At 45.1% G+C, this 19,061-nt stretch overlaps 1 protein-coding gene across 2 annotated transcripts; it reads right to left on the bottom strand.

Annotated features, from left to right (window-relative positions):
• Positions 1-3,110: 3,110 nt before the first annotated feature.
• RAB39B (RAB39B, member RAS oncogene family) lies at positions 3,111-15,189 on the bottom strand. Of its 2 annotated transcripts, none has more exons than XM_073361245.1 (3): positions 14,833-15,189; positions 13,734-14,647; positions 3,111-6,593 (listed from the first exon to the last, which is right to left on the bottom strand). In XM_073361245.1, the coding sequence occupies exons 2-3, from the start codon at positions 13,946-13,948 to the stop codon at positions 6,167-6,169; spliced, it is 642 nt and encodes a 213-aa protein (XP_073217346.1). In that variant the 5' UTR covers positions 13,949-14,647; positions 14,833-15,189; the 3' UTR covers positions 3,111-6,166. The 2 variants fall into 2 exon arrangements, with proteins under 2 accessions (XP_073217346.1, XP_073217345.1); XM_073361244.1 differs by having other exon boundaries at positions 14,979-15,189.
• Between the last annotated feature and the right edge of the window lie 3,872 nt (positions 15,190-19,061).

The raw sequence follows: 19,061 nt of genomic DNA, 5'->3' as shown, positions 1-19,061 counted from the left end.
CTTTCTTTTTCAGTGTAAGATTACAAGTCTTGCACCTAAACTCGTATAACTCTTCAGTCCCTTGGAGGGGGAAGAGAAACTTGGGTGAAGCAACAGGTAAAGAAATTGGCTAGACTGAAGAGGGAAGAGATGTGTCATAGAATACCAGGATTGGAAGGGACCTCAGGAGGGCATCTAGTCCAACCCCCTGCTCAAAACAGGACCAATCCCCAATTTTCTGCCCCAGATCCCTAGATGGCCCTCTCAAGGATTGAACTCACAACCCTGGGTTTAGCAGGCCAATGCTCAAACCACGGAGCTATCCCTCCCCCCGACAGGAGGAGGTTACTTGTAGCCCCTAGGAGACACTTCCATGGTGGGAAGCAGGATTTGAGGACTGAATATGTAGAAGGGATAGGTATTAATGTTAGAGGCCCCAGCTACAATTTGGCAGTCTCCTGATTGGGAGTAGTCCAAGCTAATTCCATGATCTCAAGTTTGAGAGCTGGGGAGACAGATTAGGAGAAGGAAGTGAAGAGTTCAGTGTTTATCACATTTCAAGAAATCAGTGGACCATCCACAAGGAGATGAGGATAGGCAAGTAGACTGCAATCTTAACAAAGTGACACTCTCTAGGTCACTGACAAGAGATCCTACTTTCTTACTAAAAGAGCACAAAAGTTAAATATATATACCCAGGGTTTCCAGTGAGAGTCTGATTTAAATTATCTACTAGTTCCTAACCTTTCTGAGATCAAGACCCATATTTATGATCTGTACCTGGGCATGCCATAGCTATTGCAGTTGTTGCATCTTACCTGTTTCTTGTCCTTTTTTTCTTTTCTCTATACCTGATGTTTTTGCTTCACCTCAACTGACTTCCTTCTTCTGTACTGTAAAGGAAGCAGTTTCTCATTTCTCTTCCAGCTCCCTCCTAATTCCCTCCACTCCTTCCCTTTCTTCAGTTAACCTTTGGCTCTCGTTTCTCCCTTGGTGTTCCTCTTCCCCCCGGCTTCCTCTGTCATGCTTGGCCCATCATGGTGGCTGACTTTTTGTCCCCAGAATGCAGGCTTCTCTGCTGACTGCTAATTAACTTTCTCCAGTGCTCCCAGCTTCAGGCTGCTGATAAGCTGAGTAGCTGGAGTGTGGCTCTAGAACAATCCGCAGAGGACCAGAGCTGGGAGCAAACTGCCTCTGATAGAGAGAAGCAGCCCATGCTCTGGGGGCAGGAAGTTGCTGATTAGCTTGCTGTCTAGGCCAGGGGCAGCAGTTCCTTGGCCTGGGTTCAAAAGCTGGCAGTCAAACCGGGAGTACTGGTGGCTATTCTGCTTAGCATTTCTCCCTTGTACTTGCCAGGGAGATCCGTATCAGCGGTGGCACTGGGACAGGGACACAGTAGCAAGGATTTTGTGGTGGCCTGCACTACCTATGTGATCCTGGAGAAGAGCACGTGATGCCAAATGGTGCAGACAGCTTAGGTGCCACTGCCCTCACTCTGCTTCCTGACTCCAACCTCCTAGTAAGTGACTGCCTCTTCAGGGGCTGGGAGCCGGGGGAAGGAATCTTGTGGTTTACCCACCCTCCTTGACTCTCTCCCCAGATGGATTTTATATACATGTCCATTCAGAACTACCCTCCTAGCATGACTTGTGAATGCTTGTGCCAGGCTGGTCCCCTACAAGCCATCTCCCAAGAATTACCTGCAGGAATTTGGTGCACAGCATTTGCAGACTATGTCTGTTGGGGCATGGTGATCTAATTAGCAGAGATGGGGCAAAATTCATTGGATAAACTGTTAGGAATTAGTTGCCTACCTCTAGCTTTAAGAGGCTAAGAGATGCAAGAGAGGAAGTGAGTACGCAGAGTGGGAGTGTGTTGGCCATTGGAATGGGGTAATTATCGCTAATGGGATTAGGAAGCTTCTGCTGTTTGTTCTGCTTTCCTAGCCCCATTGCCCCCAGTCACTGCCAGCTGCAGCATGCTCAGGCTTGGCTCATCTCTCTGTGCCAGACTATGTTTGCTCCTTCTCTATGCTGAATGCAGCAGTAGACAAGAAAGGGGTCAGTGGATTTTGCTTGAGCTGGCAGCCATAGGTAGTGGAACGGCCCAAAAGGTGAGAAGGAATCACATGATGGTTCTGGTGAAGTGAGGGGCAACTGCAGGCCCATGCAGTTTTCCACTGTTCTGCCCCAGCATCCTCTCCCACACAGTGGATTAGTATGAGTCTCACATCGGGAATTTCTGCCTCTTGTAAAGCTGCTCTCTTTTTGGATGGCTTCAAGGCAGTGATTGCATTTCTCCACCATGCCCAGTAAAAAGTCAAGCTAAACATTTACAAGCCAGCAAACCTATTATTAGCTAGTGCTTTGGAGTAGAGAGGGAGCAGCAATAAAACCCAAACAGTATCCCCACCCGGTTGCACCTAACACACAATCCTGAGAATTTGTGTAAGCATAAGGAGCAAGCAGAGCCATTCTGTTCATGGTGCAAGCAGTGGGGGCCACCCTGAAAAGAGATTGAAACCTTTAAGTAAACTTATAAAATGTCTCTCCACTAAACATAGACCTGCTAAGGGGTTTCTGAACTGCTCCCCATTCCAGGCTAACTGGTCTCTGAACGGTGGAACATATCCTTATGCATACAGCCTACAGACAATGATAACCTTGCTCTGTTCTTTGTTTTTAAACCGTTCTTTAGGATTTGATTGCAAATCCTAGATATTAAATAATAGTGCTTTGAAGGAAAATACCTACAGATGGTCTAACACTGCAAATTCTGGCTATTTAGTCTCATTCTTATATTTATAGTCTCAAGTTCTCTTTGCTTTATATGGGGACAAATCAGCAGCTGGTAGAATGTGTTCTAGCTTCACTGAAGTCAGGGGAGCTAGGACAAGTTACACCAGCTGAGGACCTGGCATATGGTGCTTTAATATTGTGGATAACTACTGTAACTGTCACTGGCTGTGAACCAATGAATTATAAAAACCCAATGGATTTTTTTTAATAAATCCTGTAGAGCTGTATTGACTTTTGATAGACCCCTATTGACTTTTTTTCCACAAGGACAATGAGCGCATCTTAAATATTGGCTACCGAAAGACACATCGTTAAGAGAAAATGCATGGTAGATTTGTTGTAAACAGAGTGCATGTTGTTTATTATTTTGTATTGGATTTTCAGTCCTGGTTGCTGTGTAGAAGTACGGAGTTACTAGATGGCTTACTGATGAAGAATGGGAGTGCGGGGGAAGGAAAAAAACACAAGTTTTTCTTTACAAGATTTGAATTTCACATAATCACATTAACAATTTTGCTAAATACAAGCATGTTTCATTCACATACAGCTAAATACAGCGAGGGTTTTTTTTCCACATTTCATTACAGTGCATAACAGAAAGCAAGGAAAAGTGTACAGTATACTTTATTCTGGAGGTTCTGTGAAATTCCAGTCCAACATGCAGATTGTTTTAAATCTGTGACCTGTGCCACAAAAAGTTTTTGTTTTCCTTTGTCCTAGAGTAAAAACTCCTGGATGTTTCTTTTGAATGATACCACCATCTGATTTCTCTAATGCCTCTTGCAGTAGTCAAAGCACTAAAACCAGTTGTTAGAAAAGAATGTTTATCAAAGCCTATAAGGTTTTTCATTTCAGAAAAAGAAAAAACAGCCCAGACTTGTACACATGACTGTATTACATTGTCTATTGTTTTTATAAGCTGCCTAGAAAATGCAAGGAATTAGAAAACAGGTGAACACAATGCTCTTTTATTCAATATTAACCATTTCCTTTTGTTTCATTATTTTTAAGTAGTTAGTTTCAGATAGCACAGATTTTTGTCCTCAGACTGTACCTTTTTTGAACTATACTTACAATACAAATTCAAGGCTTACTCAAAGCCTGGACAAGCTTTTTTATGACTTTTCTAAATTTTATATTTAAATACTAAAAACCCAACCCCACCTACCAAAATGTAGATTTTTTTTTATCATTTAAACAAAAAAAGAAAAGGAAATGTAGTGAAAAGCTCAATCATTTTCCCCATTAGTGAGATCCTGCTATGCTGGCTCATGAGACTTTGATACAGGAAACATGATAGGCCCCAAAAATTTTACTTCCTTCGATGTTCACAGAGTATTACTTGATTAAACCAAAGTCTCTATATTTAAGACAGATTGTTGTTTAAACTAGAAAATCTGAGACCACTTTGAATGGGGGTCTTAGAGTTAGGTCAGCAAACTGAGTACAGTTATGACCTAATCAAGATTGACCATTGGTATTCAGAAGTAAAAGGCTGTATCATTTCCCGCAGCCAACCCCCATTTCAATATCCTCTAGATCTACGTTCGCTGCCTATGAATTCACAGTGGCATACCATGTTGGCTCTCACCTGCTGAGCTCAAGGATTGCAAATGTTACTAGAAAATTTAAAGGTAAAATATTATTCATTTTAATTTGTTTACAGCTTTTATACTTAAGCAATGGTCTTGTTACTTTTATGATACTATTGGGCTCAAATGGTACAAACTACAAGAACGGATCTGAAGAGAGACAGATTCAACTTGTCAGAAATCATACTCTTATGGAACATGGTACCTTAGAGGAGCAATTAGAAGTACTTTATTCTTGTCTACCTGGAGGCCTGTATTCAAATGCTGGATCTCTTATGTGGTTTGCCTAATCCCTCATAACCAAATTAACAGTTTGGCTTGTAAAACTCACAAACTTGAATAAATGTCACTTTACGTTTTGCTAACATGTTGATCCTCCTCGGCACAATGCAGGCGCATTGTTACCCTTCTGCATTCCAAAAGCTTTAGTTAATACAGTACTTACACGAAGCAAAGCTGAAATGGTAGATGGTGTTCCCAGAAAACAGACACTTAATTATAGCCTTTTAAAGTCAGCTACCTGCCCAGTGTAGGCCCCATCTTGGGTAGAATATAAATAAAACAAAGAGAAGACTTTTTCTCCTATGCTTCTCTCTTCTTCCCTTTTCACCCTCTCAGACACTTTAGCTCTATACCCCTCCTTCCACTTCCTATTTCTCTTCTTCCCCAGATGCCAGTAAAGAAAGCAACACAATAAGAGCAGAGACTGCTGCCCCTAGCCCCTGCTTTCAGTACTGGACCCAGCTCTTTCCCTTGTTCTTTAAAAGAAAACTCCACCTTCAGGGATGTATGATGCTCTTGCTTTAAATCTTTTTAGTTTTCTTTTGTTCTTTCCTTTTTTCCTAAGGAGCAATGTAAGTTTACACTGAAATGCTGCCAACATCACCCTACTTCTGACAGTAAGACAGAAATATCTGCATTCCCCACCTGGCTGCTAATCACTGGTTACCTTGACCCAGCTGTGAGATACTGGATGTGAGGATACACTTAGGAAGCTTTATACTCATGATCTGTTAATTATATTGGAAATCCATATAGTCGAGGTACTTCTACTAAAATCATGGAGAGAGATAATAAGTATTTATAAAGTCATCTGATAATTATAATTGGAGCTGTCATGCTGGACTTAGCCCTTAGTCTCAGCTAGGCAGGGCAAGGAAAACACCCCTCTTTAGGGGGATGGTGATGGTTAAGTTTTAGTTATCAATAAAATATCCCTTATTTTCCTGTTAAAGTACCATACTATAGTCTTAGTCTATGTTTTAACAAGGTACAAGAACATGAAGCCCCAAAAGTGTGCGTGCCGTATCTGTAAAATATATTTTTTTTGAGTTAACCCTGGAAGTAACATTCATGAATGGCAACCACGCTATATTCTAATCTTCCTGGAAATAAATTGTTGATGCAAACCAAGATTTTCTCTCTCCTCTCATGTGTATTGTATTAATAGACTTTTCAGACTGTGGCTTCAACACATGGCACACAAAAACAGTACATGTAAATTTCCCTGTTCTGTACCAGCTCATTCAGATCCTCTCTTGTTCTTATGCCTCCTGTCTCCTACAACATAAACATGCAACTTTGTTCATTCTCACATAGGTTTGTAGCCCCCCCAATTCTGAAAGAGGTTATTTGGAACGGACCATTGCTTTCCTGGTTCTGTTCCTCTGGTGTCCAAAACAACGTGTGAGGCCATTCACCATGCTAGAGTTACAATCCCTTTCCGTCACACTGAGTTCACTTAGTAGAGTATGTTTGATTAGTAGAGTTCATCATAGCTTTTCTCACTAGAAGTGATTAGCACAAGCATCTCCTATCTGATTTCACCACCTCTTCTGAAGAGTGCACTACATTCGGTACAAACCCACTCTTTACCCCTTCCCAGCCTTCCTGGATCGAAATTTCCCCCCTTTTAACAAGCTCATATATATCTCGAGTCAGGTCGGTGAAGGCCTTCTCCACGTTAATGGCATCCCGAGCAGATGTCTCAATGTACTTCATGCCGTATGCAGCAGCTAGTTTCTCAGCCTCGTGTCTAGTGACTTGCCGCTGTGTATCAAGGTCGCATTTGTGACCTACCAAAACAAAGACAATCTGGTATGGCTGGACGTGCACCTTTGTCTCTTCGAGCCACTCATGGACGTTCTGGAAGGACCTGCGGTTTGTAATGTCAAATAAGAGGAGCCCGCCTACTGAGTTTCTGTAGTAGGCTCTGGTGATGGATCTGAAAAAGAACCCCCCCGCCCAACAAGAAAGTAAAGATCATTTTAGAAGTTGAACATTCTGGGGGCAAGTTTTGTCCTTCTGTTGGTGGTGGCTGAAATTTTCCTTTTCCCAAACGTTTTTGACCAGCTCTATTTGTTAGCAGGTAGTTGGGTTTGAAGATTTATAGTGACAAAGGGGTCATTATGATCATGTAGTCTGACCTCCTGCATAACAGGCCAAAGAATTTCACCTGATAATTTCTGCTTCAAACCCACAACTTCTGTTTGAGCTATAGCATCTCTTTTAGAAAGACAGCTAATCTTGACTTAAAGACTTCAAATGACAGAGAATGCACCACTTCCTTTGATAGGTTGTTCCAATGGTTAGTCTCCCTCACCGTTAAAATTACTGCCTTATTTCTACTCTGAATTTGTCTAGCTTCAGCTTTCAGTCATTGGCTCCTGCTGTGCCTTTGTCTGCCATCTCAGAAGTCTTTTCCCCAGCTACTCCACGATCAAGTCACTTCATGTTAAGAGACACTGTACCATACACCATGTACCTTCCCTAAAAGGGGTCTTCTTGGAACCAAGCACTCAGCAGGTTTTAGCTTTTTGTAAGGCAAAGAGGGCGTTTTCAATGGCCTGCAGTAGACTTGGAAGCTGGAGCCTAGAAACACTGTGAAAAATCAGAGGCATCATCTGCACGCACAGGCACGCTTTCATTCTCTTACGGCTGCTATAAGCGCCAACACGTTGCTAAGGAACATTCAAGCCGCTCTCTGGGGCCACATCTACTTGAAGCAACTTGGGGACAGGGATATTATTGATTGTTAGCAATGATACAGTTTAATAATAATGCTGGTTGAAAATATGGGGAACAAATTCCACTTTTTTTTTTTGGTCAAAAATGTTAATTTTTTCCGTACACTGGTACCAGCACTATTTGTTCGTTATAATTTTTGTTGCCCTGCAAGACTTGAACTCACGGGGCTAGAGCCACAGAAGACTTTACGCTCCTAACTGCCACTTTTGGCACCTAAGTTCAAAATGTAGCCCCTCAACCCCCTGCTCAGTTGTTGCCTAATCCTGGAGGCAGCCCAAGTTCCTGGGCACCGAAGTTTCCACTGCTAAAGTCTCTGCCCGTAGGCATATGCAAATCCATCGAAGCTCTGCCACTGCTGACAGAGATGGAGTGATTAGAGCATTCACCTGGGAGGTTTAAGACCCGAATAAAAATCCTCAGTCTGCCTAAGGGGGGAGCGAGTGCCCGAACCACGGGGCTGTCGGGTATTCTGGGGTGGGCTCACTCGATCTTTTGTGTTGCAGCTGTTTCACTTTGTATAAAATACTTAAAAAATCATTGGGCCAGAGAATGAATGACTCTATAGCCGTGGGGTTGGTGCATTCTCCCCGTAGCCCCAGGTTCCAGTCCCCTGCTCCAAGGACTAGCTAGGTATTGTATACAACGCGGAACAGTTTCAACAGGAGAGATGTCTGATGTGTATGGCCCCTTCCTGCAATATCCTCAGCAAACCTTATTGAATTAAGTTTGTGTCTTTGGAGTCCATTGTATTACATGCAAAGGTGAATATTATTCGGGGCTACATTGAACAATGTGGTAGACAAGAATAGGCTTTTGAGACAATAGGTATGACATGGATTTCCTGGGGAATCACTAGGGGGAAGAGAAGGCAAAGTCCCCAGGTCCAGTTATGCAAAAACCCAGCCGTTTGAAGCTCTGCCCTGAGGAGAGGACTGTTGTCTGCTGATTACATGTTCCCAGATCAAAGGGCCAAGCTGGACACAGGAATGCTGGAACTATTCATGGTTGTTCTGGTTCTGAGCTAAGGTGGTTATGAACTTGTAACCAAAGAAAAACCCCTTGATGGGTTTGGAAGGACTGGCACCTACCAGAGCCCTTGTTGGCACTGGGGTAGTGGCTGTTAATAAAGAACCTACAAGCATGCTAATAAACTGTATTGTTGTTAATGTTTTCTCTGTAATGCTTTTACCTTAAGAATAAATGTGCTTGCTTAGAAAGAGCTATGGGGTAACTTGTAACTGTTGACCATTACAGCCGTTCATGGGCTTTGAAGACAATGGAATGTGCAGATGTTGGCCTGGTTAAGCAGTCTGGGGATATCACAGGGCAGATAGGGAACTGTGCAGCCTGGAAAAATCCCAGTCAGGAGGGCCATAGTCAGAGATGTGGTCTCTGCCCAAGAGAGGTGATGGCTGAGGAGCTGGAAGCCTACAGTGGGTGCCCTTGGTGCACCATGATGGGGAAATAGAGATGGAGTTGCCCTGAAGTGGGACAATCGCCCCCCAGAATACCTTAGCCTGGTGATTAGGGCACTCACCTGGGGTCAGGTCCCTGCTCTTGATCAGACAGAGTGGGGGCAGAAGCAAGGTTTCCCACACCCTGGCTGAGTGCTCTAACCAGTGGACTGTAGGATAAAAGGGGGTCACTTTCTTCCCCTCACATGTTCATGAGAAAGGACTAACCTGCTTTAAGCACCTACTGCAGGAGAGGGTTCCTGGCTGTGAATCCTGAGTGGAGGGAGGCATCTAGCCACCTTTGTCGGGGCAGGGCTTAGGCCTCCTCCTATTGGGTAGCTTAGGTGGCTCCCTGCTCAGCGTGTTGGCTTTTGGCTCCCATTCTTAGGCTCCTGACTCTCCATCTGCATTGTCTAGGGAGCTTGGGGACTGAGGACTCCAGTGGGCAGCAGGGCACCTAAAGTTAGGCATTGCAATGCTAAGCCTAAGTCCCCTGTGTGGATCTGGCCCATGGTAACTGAAGCACCTGGATTTTCAGGTGGAGGATGAAAAACGAAGGCCCCTATAAATGTTTTACAATCCCCAGGCATTACTAAAATGAGTGTTGTTTTTCTTTTCTGTACAATATATGGCATACAAGAGTCTGACCCAACTCCCTTTCCTGTCAAATAGGAGTCTCTCCATTGCCTTCAAAAGAACTTGGCTCAGGCAGTCCCACAAAGAATGGCTCCTACATTAACACTCATGTGGGCTGATTTGCCTGATGGAACAAGCCCAAGCTTACAACGAAGTGTAAGAAGGGCACTTTGATTGGCATTAGGCCTCTCACTTTTGTTTCCAGCTCCACTGAATTACGGCATAGGTATTTGAACCTTCTACTGATTTAGGCCCCAATTCAGTCGAGCACCTGCTTTTGCTTCAGTGCTTTTGCTATTAGGCATCTAGTGGAAAATATCAAATGCCAATGGACTTGTGTCCTTACATGCCTGAGGTCTGACCATTCACAGGTTCTCTGTTCTCACTGCTGCAAAAAACAACATGCTGGGAACCGTGAGGCACCTTACAAGAGCTTTGTGAGTCAGGGCAACTGCACGTGCAGCTAGAACTGTGACGTGAGAGCAAGCCAATCTGTGTAGTATTCATGCTGTAAACGGAACTACTACAAAACCAGCCCGTGAAATTTAGCCCGAGCAGATTTACATTTTGATGACAACTAAACTTGAGTAAATGCCAAAGAAGCTGTAGAATGATTGCTGACTGCTGCTTTCTGTGCAGATTAAGGGATCCGCTGTCAATCAGGAAGCAAGTATACACTTCTCCCTGGAGAAGGTCATGCTCCTGAACGCTCTTTCCTTTGTGGGATCGTCCTATTTCATGACGGAACGTATTGCTGCTCTTTTATCGTGGGACAGGCACTGATTTCTTAATCTAGAGCAACCAGAATCATAGTGAGGAGTCAGTGGGTCCTGCAAAATCTTCGTGTATCCAGAGAAACTGCCCCACAAATGACTATTTGGGGCTTCCAAGTTTTGCTTTATCAACAGCAAGCAGCACTGCTGTAGCGTGATGGGAGAAGAGCCACAGGGCAGAGAGAGAAGAGAACTGAGAAGAAGGAGGATTTCTTACCTATGCTATAGATAATCAATGCCCTCTCAAGTCTCTGGCTCAGATTCCCTTTCATGGACACACCCCCTGCCAACCCCAGCTTCCATGTCTTCGCTACAGCAACTCCATTGTTTGCATATGTGGGAAAAGTAATTTTTAGGGTAGTATTAAAGACACAGGTGAAAATAAGGTCACTCTGATCTCATGGCTATGGCTGCTGGGTTATTTCCTCTGGTTTTGTAGCTGTGCTGCTCATGGACCTGGATTAGGGTTAGAATTAGGGATACTTCCAGCATCCTGGAATGCTCTTCCTGGACCTGATTCTGATCTCAGTTATTCTGGTGTAAATCAGGAGCAACTCCACTGAAGTCAGTGGCTCAGTCAAAGTTAAGCACATGCTTGAGTGCTTTGCTTAATCAAGGCCCAAAACAACATGGTCTGTGGGAAAGCACTGACTCAGGCTGGCTGCTTGGAAAGCCGTATGGGGCCAACTTTTGAGACGCACAATATGCTGTGGAGAAGACTTACCCAGCGTGGACCTAGCTGGTTTGCTAGCCCAAATGTCTGTAATTCTGTGATTTCATGTCTTTTTGCCTTGAAGGTATTGCTGAAGGCCAAGCGATTGTGTACCATTAACAAGAACAAAAGACTTTGCAACCTGTGTTATGTGAAGATTTGTGCGGCCATCTGCAGCCCAGCTGTCTAATTCCATCAGGTAGCCTTCCAGCCACTTACAGGAGACGGGAAAGCTTCAATCAGCGATGGCCTCCAGCTGGGAGTCTCCTGCTCAGGTGTAGAGCAGAACAGGCAGAGAAGCTAATCAAGATTCAAGAATCGGTGGGCCAAATGGGTGGAACAGCAGTAGCTGTAAATGGGCTAGAATCAGGGGACAAGTAGCTGAGTGGTGTAATTTGCCCCCATTTAGCATTCGAGTTGTGCATAAAACAAAGGGTAAGCAGCCTCAGTATTCCCACTATTTCTAAGGCTTTAAAGCAAGGAAAAATTATTGTAGGGGGAAAATCTTTCAAGCCTTCTTTATGCAGCGTGGGGGGTGGGAGGCGCAGTGGCATAAGCTCATTTTTAAAAAATTCCTTAACAGGTCACCTTTACATTCCAAGCTGTAAGGACAGAGTCTGTATCAACTGAAGGCTGGGAACTGCCCTCTCCCAATGGTATAAATCTGGTATTTCTAGCCCTGAATGGATGCAAGGTATCAGACCTTAAACATGTCACTTGCTAAGGACTGAACATTGTCTATCCCGGGCCACAACCAGTGTCATGTGAGCAAATGGAGGGAGGGATTCAGCCACTGAAATGTTTCTGAGTCAGGTTAACAAAAAACGGCAGCTTTTTGAAGCTGCTCAGAGGTCTGGAAGGCTGGAAGTGGCCCACCAGGAAGTTGGATGAGTGAGCAGAGTGCAGGTGAAAGAGGTATGATAAATACAGTTATCACATGGCTGCAATTTACCATATGGTTCTGCACTGAATCCCGTGGATATCCCCCCATATAGTTCTTTTCTTTGCTAATGAAGTCACATTTGCTACCAATTAGTCTCTTAAATTACTAGTTCCCATTCAGTATTCAGTGCTCAAGGCTGCAAGGCATGCTACCACAGTACTCTCCCTATATGTAGGAAGGTAACTGTTACTCACAGTCAGCCTAAAATCCTTGAACTGGCCTGGTTGATCTCCATCCCATAGTCTAGAGCCTTCACTGGAGCTGCTGCACTTTTGACAATCCAGTTGCATATTTAGATGCCTCAGCTAAGGCCGTAGGAACCTAACTTTAGGCAACCATGTTAGAAACGCTTGGCTGCTGTTTCTTTACACCAGCCTGTTCCATGTTCTTCCTTCACCTTCCTGCTTAAACTGCGTTTTTGATGTGAAGAAGGTAACAATCTGCACTGAATTTACCTTGACTTTCTGTGCTTGGTGAACATTTATGTCTGTTCCCATAGCTAACATGCAGAGATCTGTTTTGATTTATTTTCACTTGGGCCAGCGGAGGCAAACAAGCCTTGTTATGTTTCAAAATCTTCCATTCATCCTCCGCAGTACAGAGAGAGGCTGCATGCTTCTGTATAACTTGGGCAAACGTTGATACACGCTCAGAATGCGTATTTTGCCTACTACATCTTTTTGGGCTCAGCAGAAAATTAAAGACGAAACCTTCTCTGTGCCATTGACTTCAGTGGGAGTCAGACGTGAACAAAGCAAGCAGGATTTGGCTCTAAATGGAACTACATCTGAGTCTCTGTGTTACAATTTATAATTTTGGCTTGCTCAGTATATTGCACAGATACTTACAAATCAAGTCTGAAGATGGTATGTTCGGTGCTACATCTTGCTGCTGGATATACTGTTTAAGAATTCCAGTTTGCATAAAATAGTATCAATGGACAAATAATTCATAATGACACCAAGGGACCATATTTCAAGGCAGAGGCATTAACTGCATTTCCTGGCTTCCAAGGGCCTGATTTCTCACCGGTCACATATGAACAATGCTGGCTTTTCTAATCGGAATTGTACTAACTCTTTCTATTTCATTCATTCCACCTCTGAGGTTTGAACGTATTGTTCTGTGGCGTCAAAAACCAGAGCAGGCTCACTGAATGGAAACCCACCTCGTTCTTTGTGCAAAAGGCAAAGGCCTCATAGAAAAAGGTGAACAGCTGCTAGCTAATTTCATTCCCTCTGGGCTAGGCAACACCCCCGGCCAAAGGGGAAAATCTACAGTTTCCCTCCACCTAAAAAGCCAGCTCTGGTCTCCGGCCCAACAACCAGGGACCAGCATTTTCTCCGAGTGTCCGAGGGTTGCGTTAGGGGCGAGCCCTGGGGCAGCCAGGCCAGTTAGATTTGCTCTAGCCCGGGCGGGGCTTGCGGCCTTCCCTGCTCCAGTGTCAGAGGGTTACAGGGTCACAGGGAAAGAGGGAGGCCTGGGATGCGGCCCCTGCAGCCTGTGGGCGCTGCCGGCTCCCAGGCTAGCTGCTTCCATCCCCTCCAGCTCAGCCCCCCGGAGGCCGCGGCCAGGGTGCGGCGAAGGGCCCTGAGCCAGGCCCGCGGGTGGGCTCCAGCTTTGCGGTCTCGCCTGGCGCGGGCCGGCTGCTCTCCCCCGGGCCGCCCGTGCACCCCGCGGCCAGGCTCCGCCGCCCGGCCAGGGCAGAGCAAGGAGGCGGCGCTGGCTGGCGCGGCTTCCCTCGGCAGATCTGCAGGCTGGTTCCCGGCGGGCGGGCTGCCGACCGGATCCCACCGGCCCTCCCTCCCGCTCCTCTCACCTGAATCGCTCCTGCCCGGCCGTGTCCCAGATCTGCAGCTTGATCCTCTTCCCCGGCTCGATCTCCACCAGCCGCGAGAAGAAATCCACGCCCACCGTGGGGTCCGAGACCTGGGCGAAGCGCCCCTCGGTGAAGCGGCGGATCAGGCAGGATTTGCCCACAGTGGAGTCTCCGATCACGATCAGGCGGAACTGGTAAAGCCAAATCGCTTCCATGCTCCCCCCCGCGGCTCGCCCCGCTCTGGCCTCGCCCGGTGCAATGCAGCCTCTGCCAAGCGCCTAGCACAAGGCACGCACCTCACAGCCCATGCCGAGCCCGGAGCGGATGCGATGGAGGCTCTGCGGCCAGCAGGTGCCCCGCGGTTCTGCTCCCAGTCCTGCAGCCGGCTCCAAGGGAGGCACCCAGCAGAGGGCGCTGGAGGGACACTGCCCACCAGAGGGCGCGCTGCCTCGCCCGCACTGCCCACCAGAGGGCGGCCCAGTCTCACCGCTGCTGCTGGGTTCTGGAGCTCTGATTTAGGAGAGAAATACAAGCGCTACGAGGGCAGGTCTGCGTGGAAGGTGGAGATCAGGGATGCCTTCAGAATGCATGGGATCCGTCTTCCCCTGTCCAGTCATGGTTTCTGGCTGCTGGGAAATCTTCTTGGGGGAGAGGCGGGTGGCAGGAATGCACCCCCTCCCCCTCCCTCTGCCTCCAGTTCTGCAACACACATGCAAGATGTCTCTGCTGGAAATGCAAAGGTCAGATGGTCTCCATTTTGCCCCAAGCCAGTCTAGATTTCCCCCTTCGCCAGCTGGTTGTTTTGCTTTTTAAATCAGGATCCGACATGCATTTTGCTACTGATCCGTATTTCCTTTTGCAATTGCAGAGAAATGCGTTTGTAATTCACTGAAAAGAACTTGGCAGTGGCTGGCCTAGATACAAAAGCAGAAAAGGGGTTGGATTGAATTTCCAGCTCTCATTCAAGGGCTCCAACCTTTTCCCCCCCCCACTCCCCCCGCAGTGTTTACACAAATATCTAGAGCTATAACTCAGCAGCCTAAATCCAGGTCAGCAACGAAGGATGCCAAGAAAAGGCTCTGATCCCCCCCTTCCTTACCCCTCACCAAAACAGACTCCACCCTGCATACAGGAAGATCAAAGCCTCCAGGCTCAGGAAGTCCGATCTTGATTAAAACAAAAAAACAACCCGATGCTAGAAGGCTTCCTAGGCTCTATTATTCTGTGCCTCCAAGCAGGCATTACCAAGGGGATGGTCCTCAAGGGCACCTGACTAGCTCCAGAGAAGAGGTTTCATTTCCCTGCAGCCAGAAGAATTGTAGCCCTTCCTCCAGTGTGGACTTTAGTCGCAGAGATGCCCAGGGTTGTAAAGATGGAGAGCTGGCGAATAGGGGATGCTGGGGATCACAGAGCTGATGAAATGGTAGCAACATCAGCACCAAACACTCTGACTCATCATTGGCATCAGCAGCTACTGTAATCCCCAGGATAGAGGAGCAACCGCCTTCTGTCTTACTCTACCACATTGACTAGAAAAGAAGCTACTCACCCAAAAAAACAAAACAAACAAACAAACAAACAAAAAACCCCAACCCGAACACAGCAAAGATCCAGATTTTAGCTGAAGACCAAGGAAATTAGCAAATGGATCAACCTGGTAAAATAAGGAGACACGTTGTGCAAGGCTCAGCCACCTAGAAATGCTGGCAGTGAACATCTAACGGTATCATGATTTATTATTTCTATCTTGGGAATACCCATAATGTGCTAGGGGCTGTCCTCATGTGTAGAAGCCACTGTCCCTGGCCCAAAGAGCTCACAATCTGGATAATGATGATTTTAACTGGGTGACTAATGGAACACTTTGTACTTGAAATAAAATAGTTATACAGGTCTATCTTTGCAAATGTTCACCCCTAAAACAAGTGGCTAATGAAAAACATTTAAATATCACAAAACTTAGCCAACTCATTGATTAAATGTGCCCACTTTTATTTTAGCAGTGTTTTGAATGAGCATTCCTGTCTGTTACACAGTGCTGAGCATAGTGAGGCCCTAGAAGCAACAAACAATACTCTTTTGAGCAACATCAGCGTGCTTAATGCTGTCCAAACAAAACTACAGAAACAAGCATCTTACATTGTATCTCATAGCTTTCATCCTGAAGTTGCACACAGCATTTTACACATTTAGAAGTAGATCCACCCATCACTTGCAATGCAGCCATCTCTGGAGTGGAACATGGCAGCTCTTTAACACCTCATAACTGCATCATACATCAGAGCCACTTAGGACAAGCTAATTAGATTATAAACTCAGGGCGGAGACTATTGTTAACTCCAGTGTTTGTACCTAGTACAATGGCACGTTGAGCTTGACTGAACCCTTTAAAATGGAAAAACAGTGTACTGAAAATGACAACAAAAATGTTGATTGAAATTTTTAATGTAGCAAATCATAAAAAAATCAAATTTTGAAAGTATAGACAATTGGTGAATAGTTTTGACAAAGAAAAAGGGACTTTTTTGACAAAAAGATTTGTTTTTGTTCAAGTTTCAGAGTAGCAGCCGTGTTAGTCTGTATTTGCAAAAAGAAAAGGAGTACTTGTGTTCAAAAAAATTCCTACTAACTCTAACACTGACCGGGTAATAAATAATGATAAGGGAAGAACAACTATATCCACGTGACACTGCAAGGGCATTTATTTTGGCAGAAGTGAATTTCCTAACTTGAAATTTTACCAGGATACTTACTTTAGTGTTTTTATTCCTGTGAAAAATGTCTAGCGATTTTTAATGGACTTTAAAATATAATTTATTAATTTGAAATATTTACCCAGGAAGTTCTCATTTCAGTAATATCTTGGGAATGGGGGAAAGGATGCTTCAAGTAGCTACAGAAATAGGGCAACAGAGAGATATTAAAAACATTAATCAAAGTTAGCTTTAAATTAACCAGAGCATTGTTAACAGTAATACTCGGCACATATCAATTGTATTTTACCCAACAATTTCAAAGCATTTTGCAAATGTGAATTAAGGCTCACAACAGAGCTTGCTGTTTATCACTGGTTTTTCACACACACCCCCACCGCCATGCTCGTCTTTCATTTGGACATTACAGAAGGCTAGTGAATCTAATAACAGGTTTCAGAGTAACAGCCGTGTTAGTCTGTATTCGCAAAAAGAAAAGGAGTACTTGTGGCACCTTAGAGACTAACAAATTTATTTGAGCATGAGCTTTCGTGAGCTACAGCTCACTTCATCGGATGCATACCGTGGAAACTGCAGCAGACTTTATATATACACAGAGAATATGAAACAATACCTCCTCCCACCCCACTGTCCTGCTGGTAATAGCTTATCTAAAGTGATCATCAGGTTGGGCCATTTCCAGCACAAATCCAGGTTTTCTCACCCTCCACCCCCCCACACAGATTCACTCTCCTGCTGGTGATAGCCCATCCAAAGTGACAACTCTTTACACAATGTGCATGATAATCAAGTTGGGCACCAATGTGATATATGCCATCATGTGCCAGCAATGCCCCTCTGCCATGTATATTGGTCAAACTGGACAGTCTCTACGTAAAAGAATAAATGGACACAAATCAGATGTCAAGAATTATAACATTCATAAACCAGTCGGAGAACACTTCAGTCTCTCTGGTCACGCAATCACAGACATGAAGGTCGCTATCTTAAAACAAAAAAACTTCAAATCCAGACTCCAGCGAGAAACTGCTGAATTGGAATTCATTTGCAAATTGGATACTATTAATTTAGGCTTAAATAGAGACTGGGAGTGGCTAAGTCATTATGCAAGGTAGCCTATTTCCTCTTGTTTTTTCCTACCCCCCCCCCCCCAGATGTTCTGGTTTAACTTGGATTTAAACTTGGAGAGTGGTCAGTTTGGATGAGCTATTACCAGCCGGAGAGTGAGTTTGTGTGTGTATGGAGGTGGGGGGGATGTGAGAAAACCTGGATTTGTGCTGGAAATGGCCCACCTTAATTATCATGCACATTGTAGGGAGAATGGTCACTTTGGATGAGCTATTACCAGCAGGATAGTGAGTTTGTGTGTGTGGTTTTTGGGAGGGGGGTGAGGGGGTGAGAGAACCTGGATTTGTGCAGGAAATGGCCCAACTTGATTATCATGCACATTGTGTAAAGAGTTGTCACTTTGGATGGGCTATCACCAGCAGGAGAGTGAATTTGTGTGGGGGGGTGGAGGGTGAGAAAACCTGGATTTGTGCTGGAAATGGCCCAACCTGATGATCACTTTAGATAAGCTATTACCAGCAGAACAGTGGGGTGGGAGGAGGTATTGTTTCATATTCTCTGTGTATATATAAAGTCTGCTGCAGTTTCCACGGTATGCATCCGATGAAGTGAGCTGTAGCTCACGAAAGCTCATGCTCAAATAAATTGGTTAGTCTCTAAGGTGCCACAAGTACTCCTTTTCTTTTAGTGAATCTAATGTTACAGTTATTATTAGTCATTATTGTAGAGCACTATATAGTGTATTAGCCAGGTTAAAGCAGTCCTAAAAGACAAAGACCTTGCCTCTGTGTCCTTACAGGATTCCTAGCACACAGCAGTTGAAGGACATGGCAAACAAACGAGAAGGGATGAGCTAGGGCAAGGGTTACAATAATAAAACCACTTGGTTACTCAGCTGCAAGCAAATGCACAGCTCTAAGGTTGCTAGGGTGTGCCTGTATTAACTTATTTCCTGTACGTGAAACAAGAAGAAATGTACCTAGGAGAGCTATGAAGAAGGAAGAGGTGGCATCATGAACTGGGACTGGGAGGATGCTCCACTAGTGGACTCACTGCAGAAAGAGGCACAATTGTGAAGGTGGGGTGAAGCTAACAAAGAGTTCCCAGGCCTGATATCGTGGGTGTGGCAGGTGACAGCAGAAGACCCAGGGGTGTGAGCCAGGGCTGAGCTCACAGTCTGATCACTGAGCTCCAGTGTGACTTTCTTTGACGCCGTGGGACTGAATCCCGAGGAATTCCCTGAGCATCAGGGCCAGACGAACCCGTAGGGTCACAGGAAATATCCTTATTTTTATTTCCTTCAGACACATGAATATAGATGACCATAAACGGCATGACTAGGCAGCCCAGATGTTAATTAGTAGCAACCGAGAAAGCAGAAGACAATGAGAGCCTCCGAGAAATTTTGTTCTGTGGCAATTTTAGAATGTGGTAAAGCTGGTGCCTAAAAGAAACATAACCTATATTTAATGCAACATACATACTCCAACGAGCTATCTAGAGGATGTGAACGTTTGCAGTCGGGTCAGTAATCTGCAGAGAGAGC

The sequence above is a fragment of the Lepidochelys kempii genome, chromosome 9 (genome assembly GCF_965140265.1).
Source record: "Lepidochelys kempii isolate rLepKem1 chromosome 9, rLepKem1.hap2, whole genome shotgun sequence".
In the NCBI taxonomy this organism is placed as follows: Eukaryota; Metazoa; Chordata; order Testudines; family Cheloniidae; genus Lepidochelys; species Lepidochelys kempii.
Note: the sequence above shows the minus strand (reverse complement) of the source record. Positions and strands in the feature narration are given on the sequence as shown.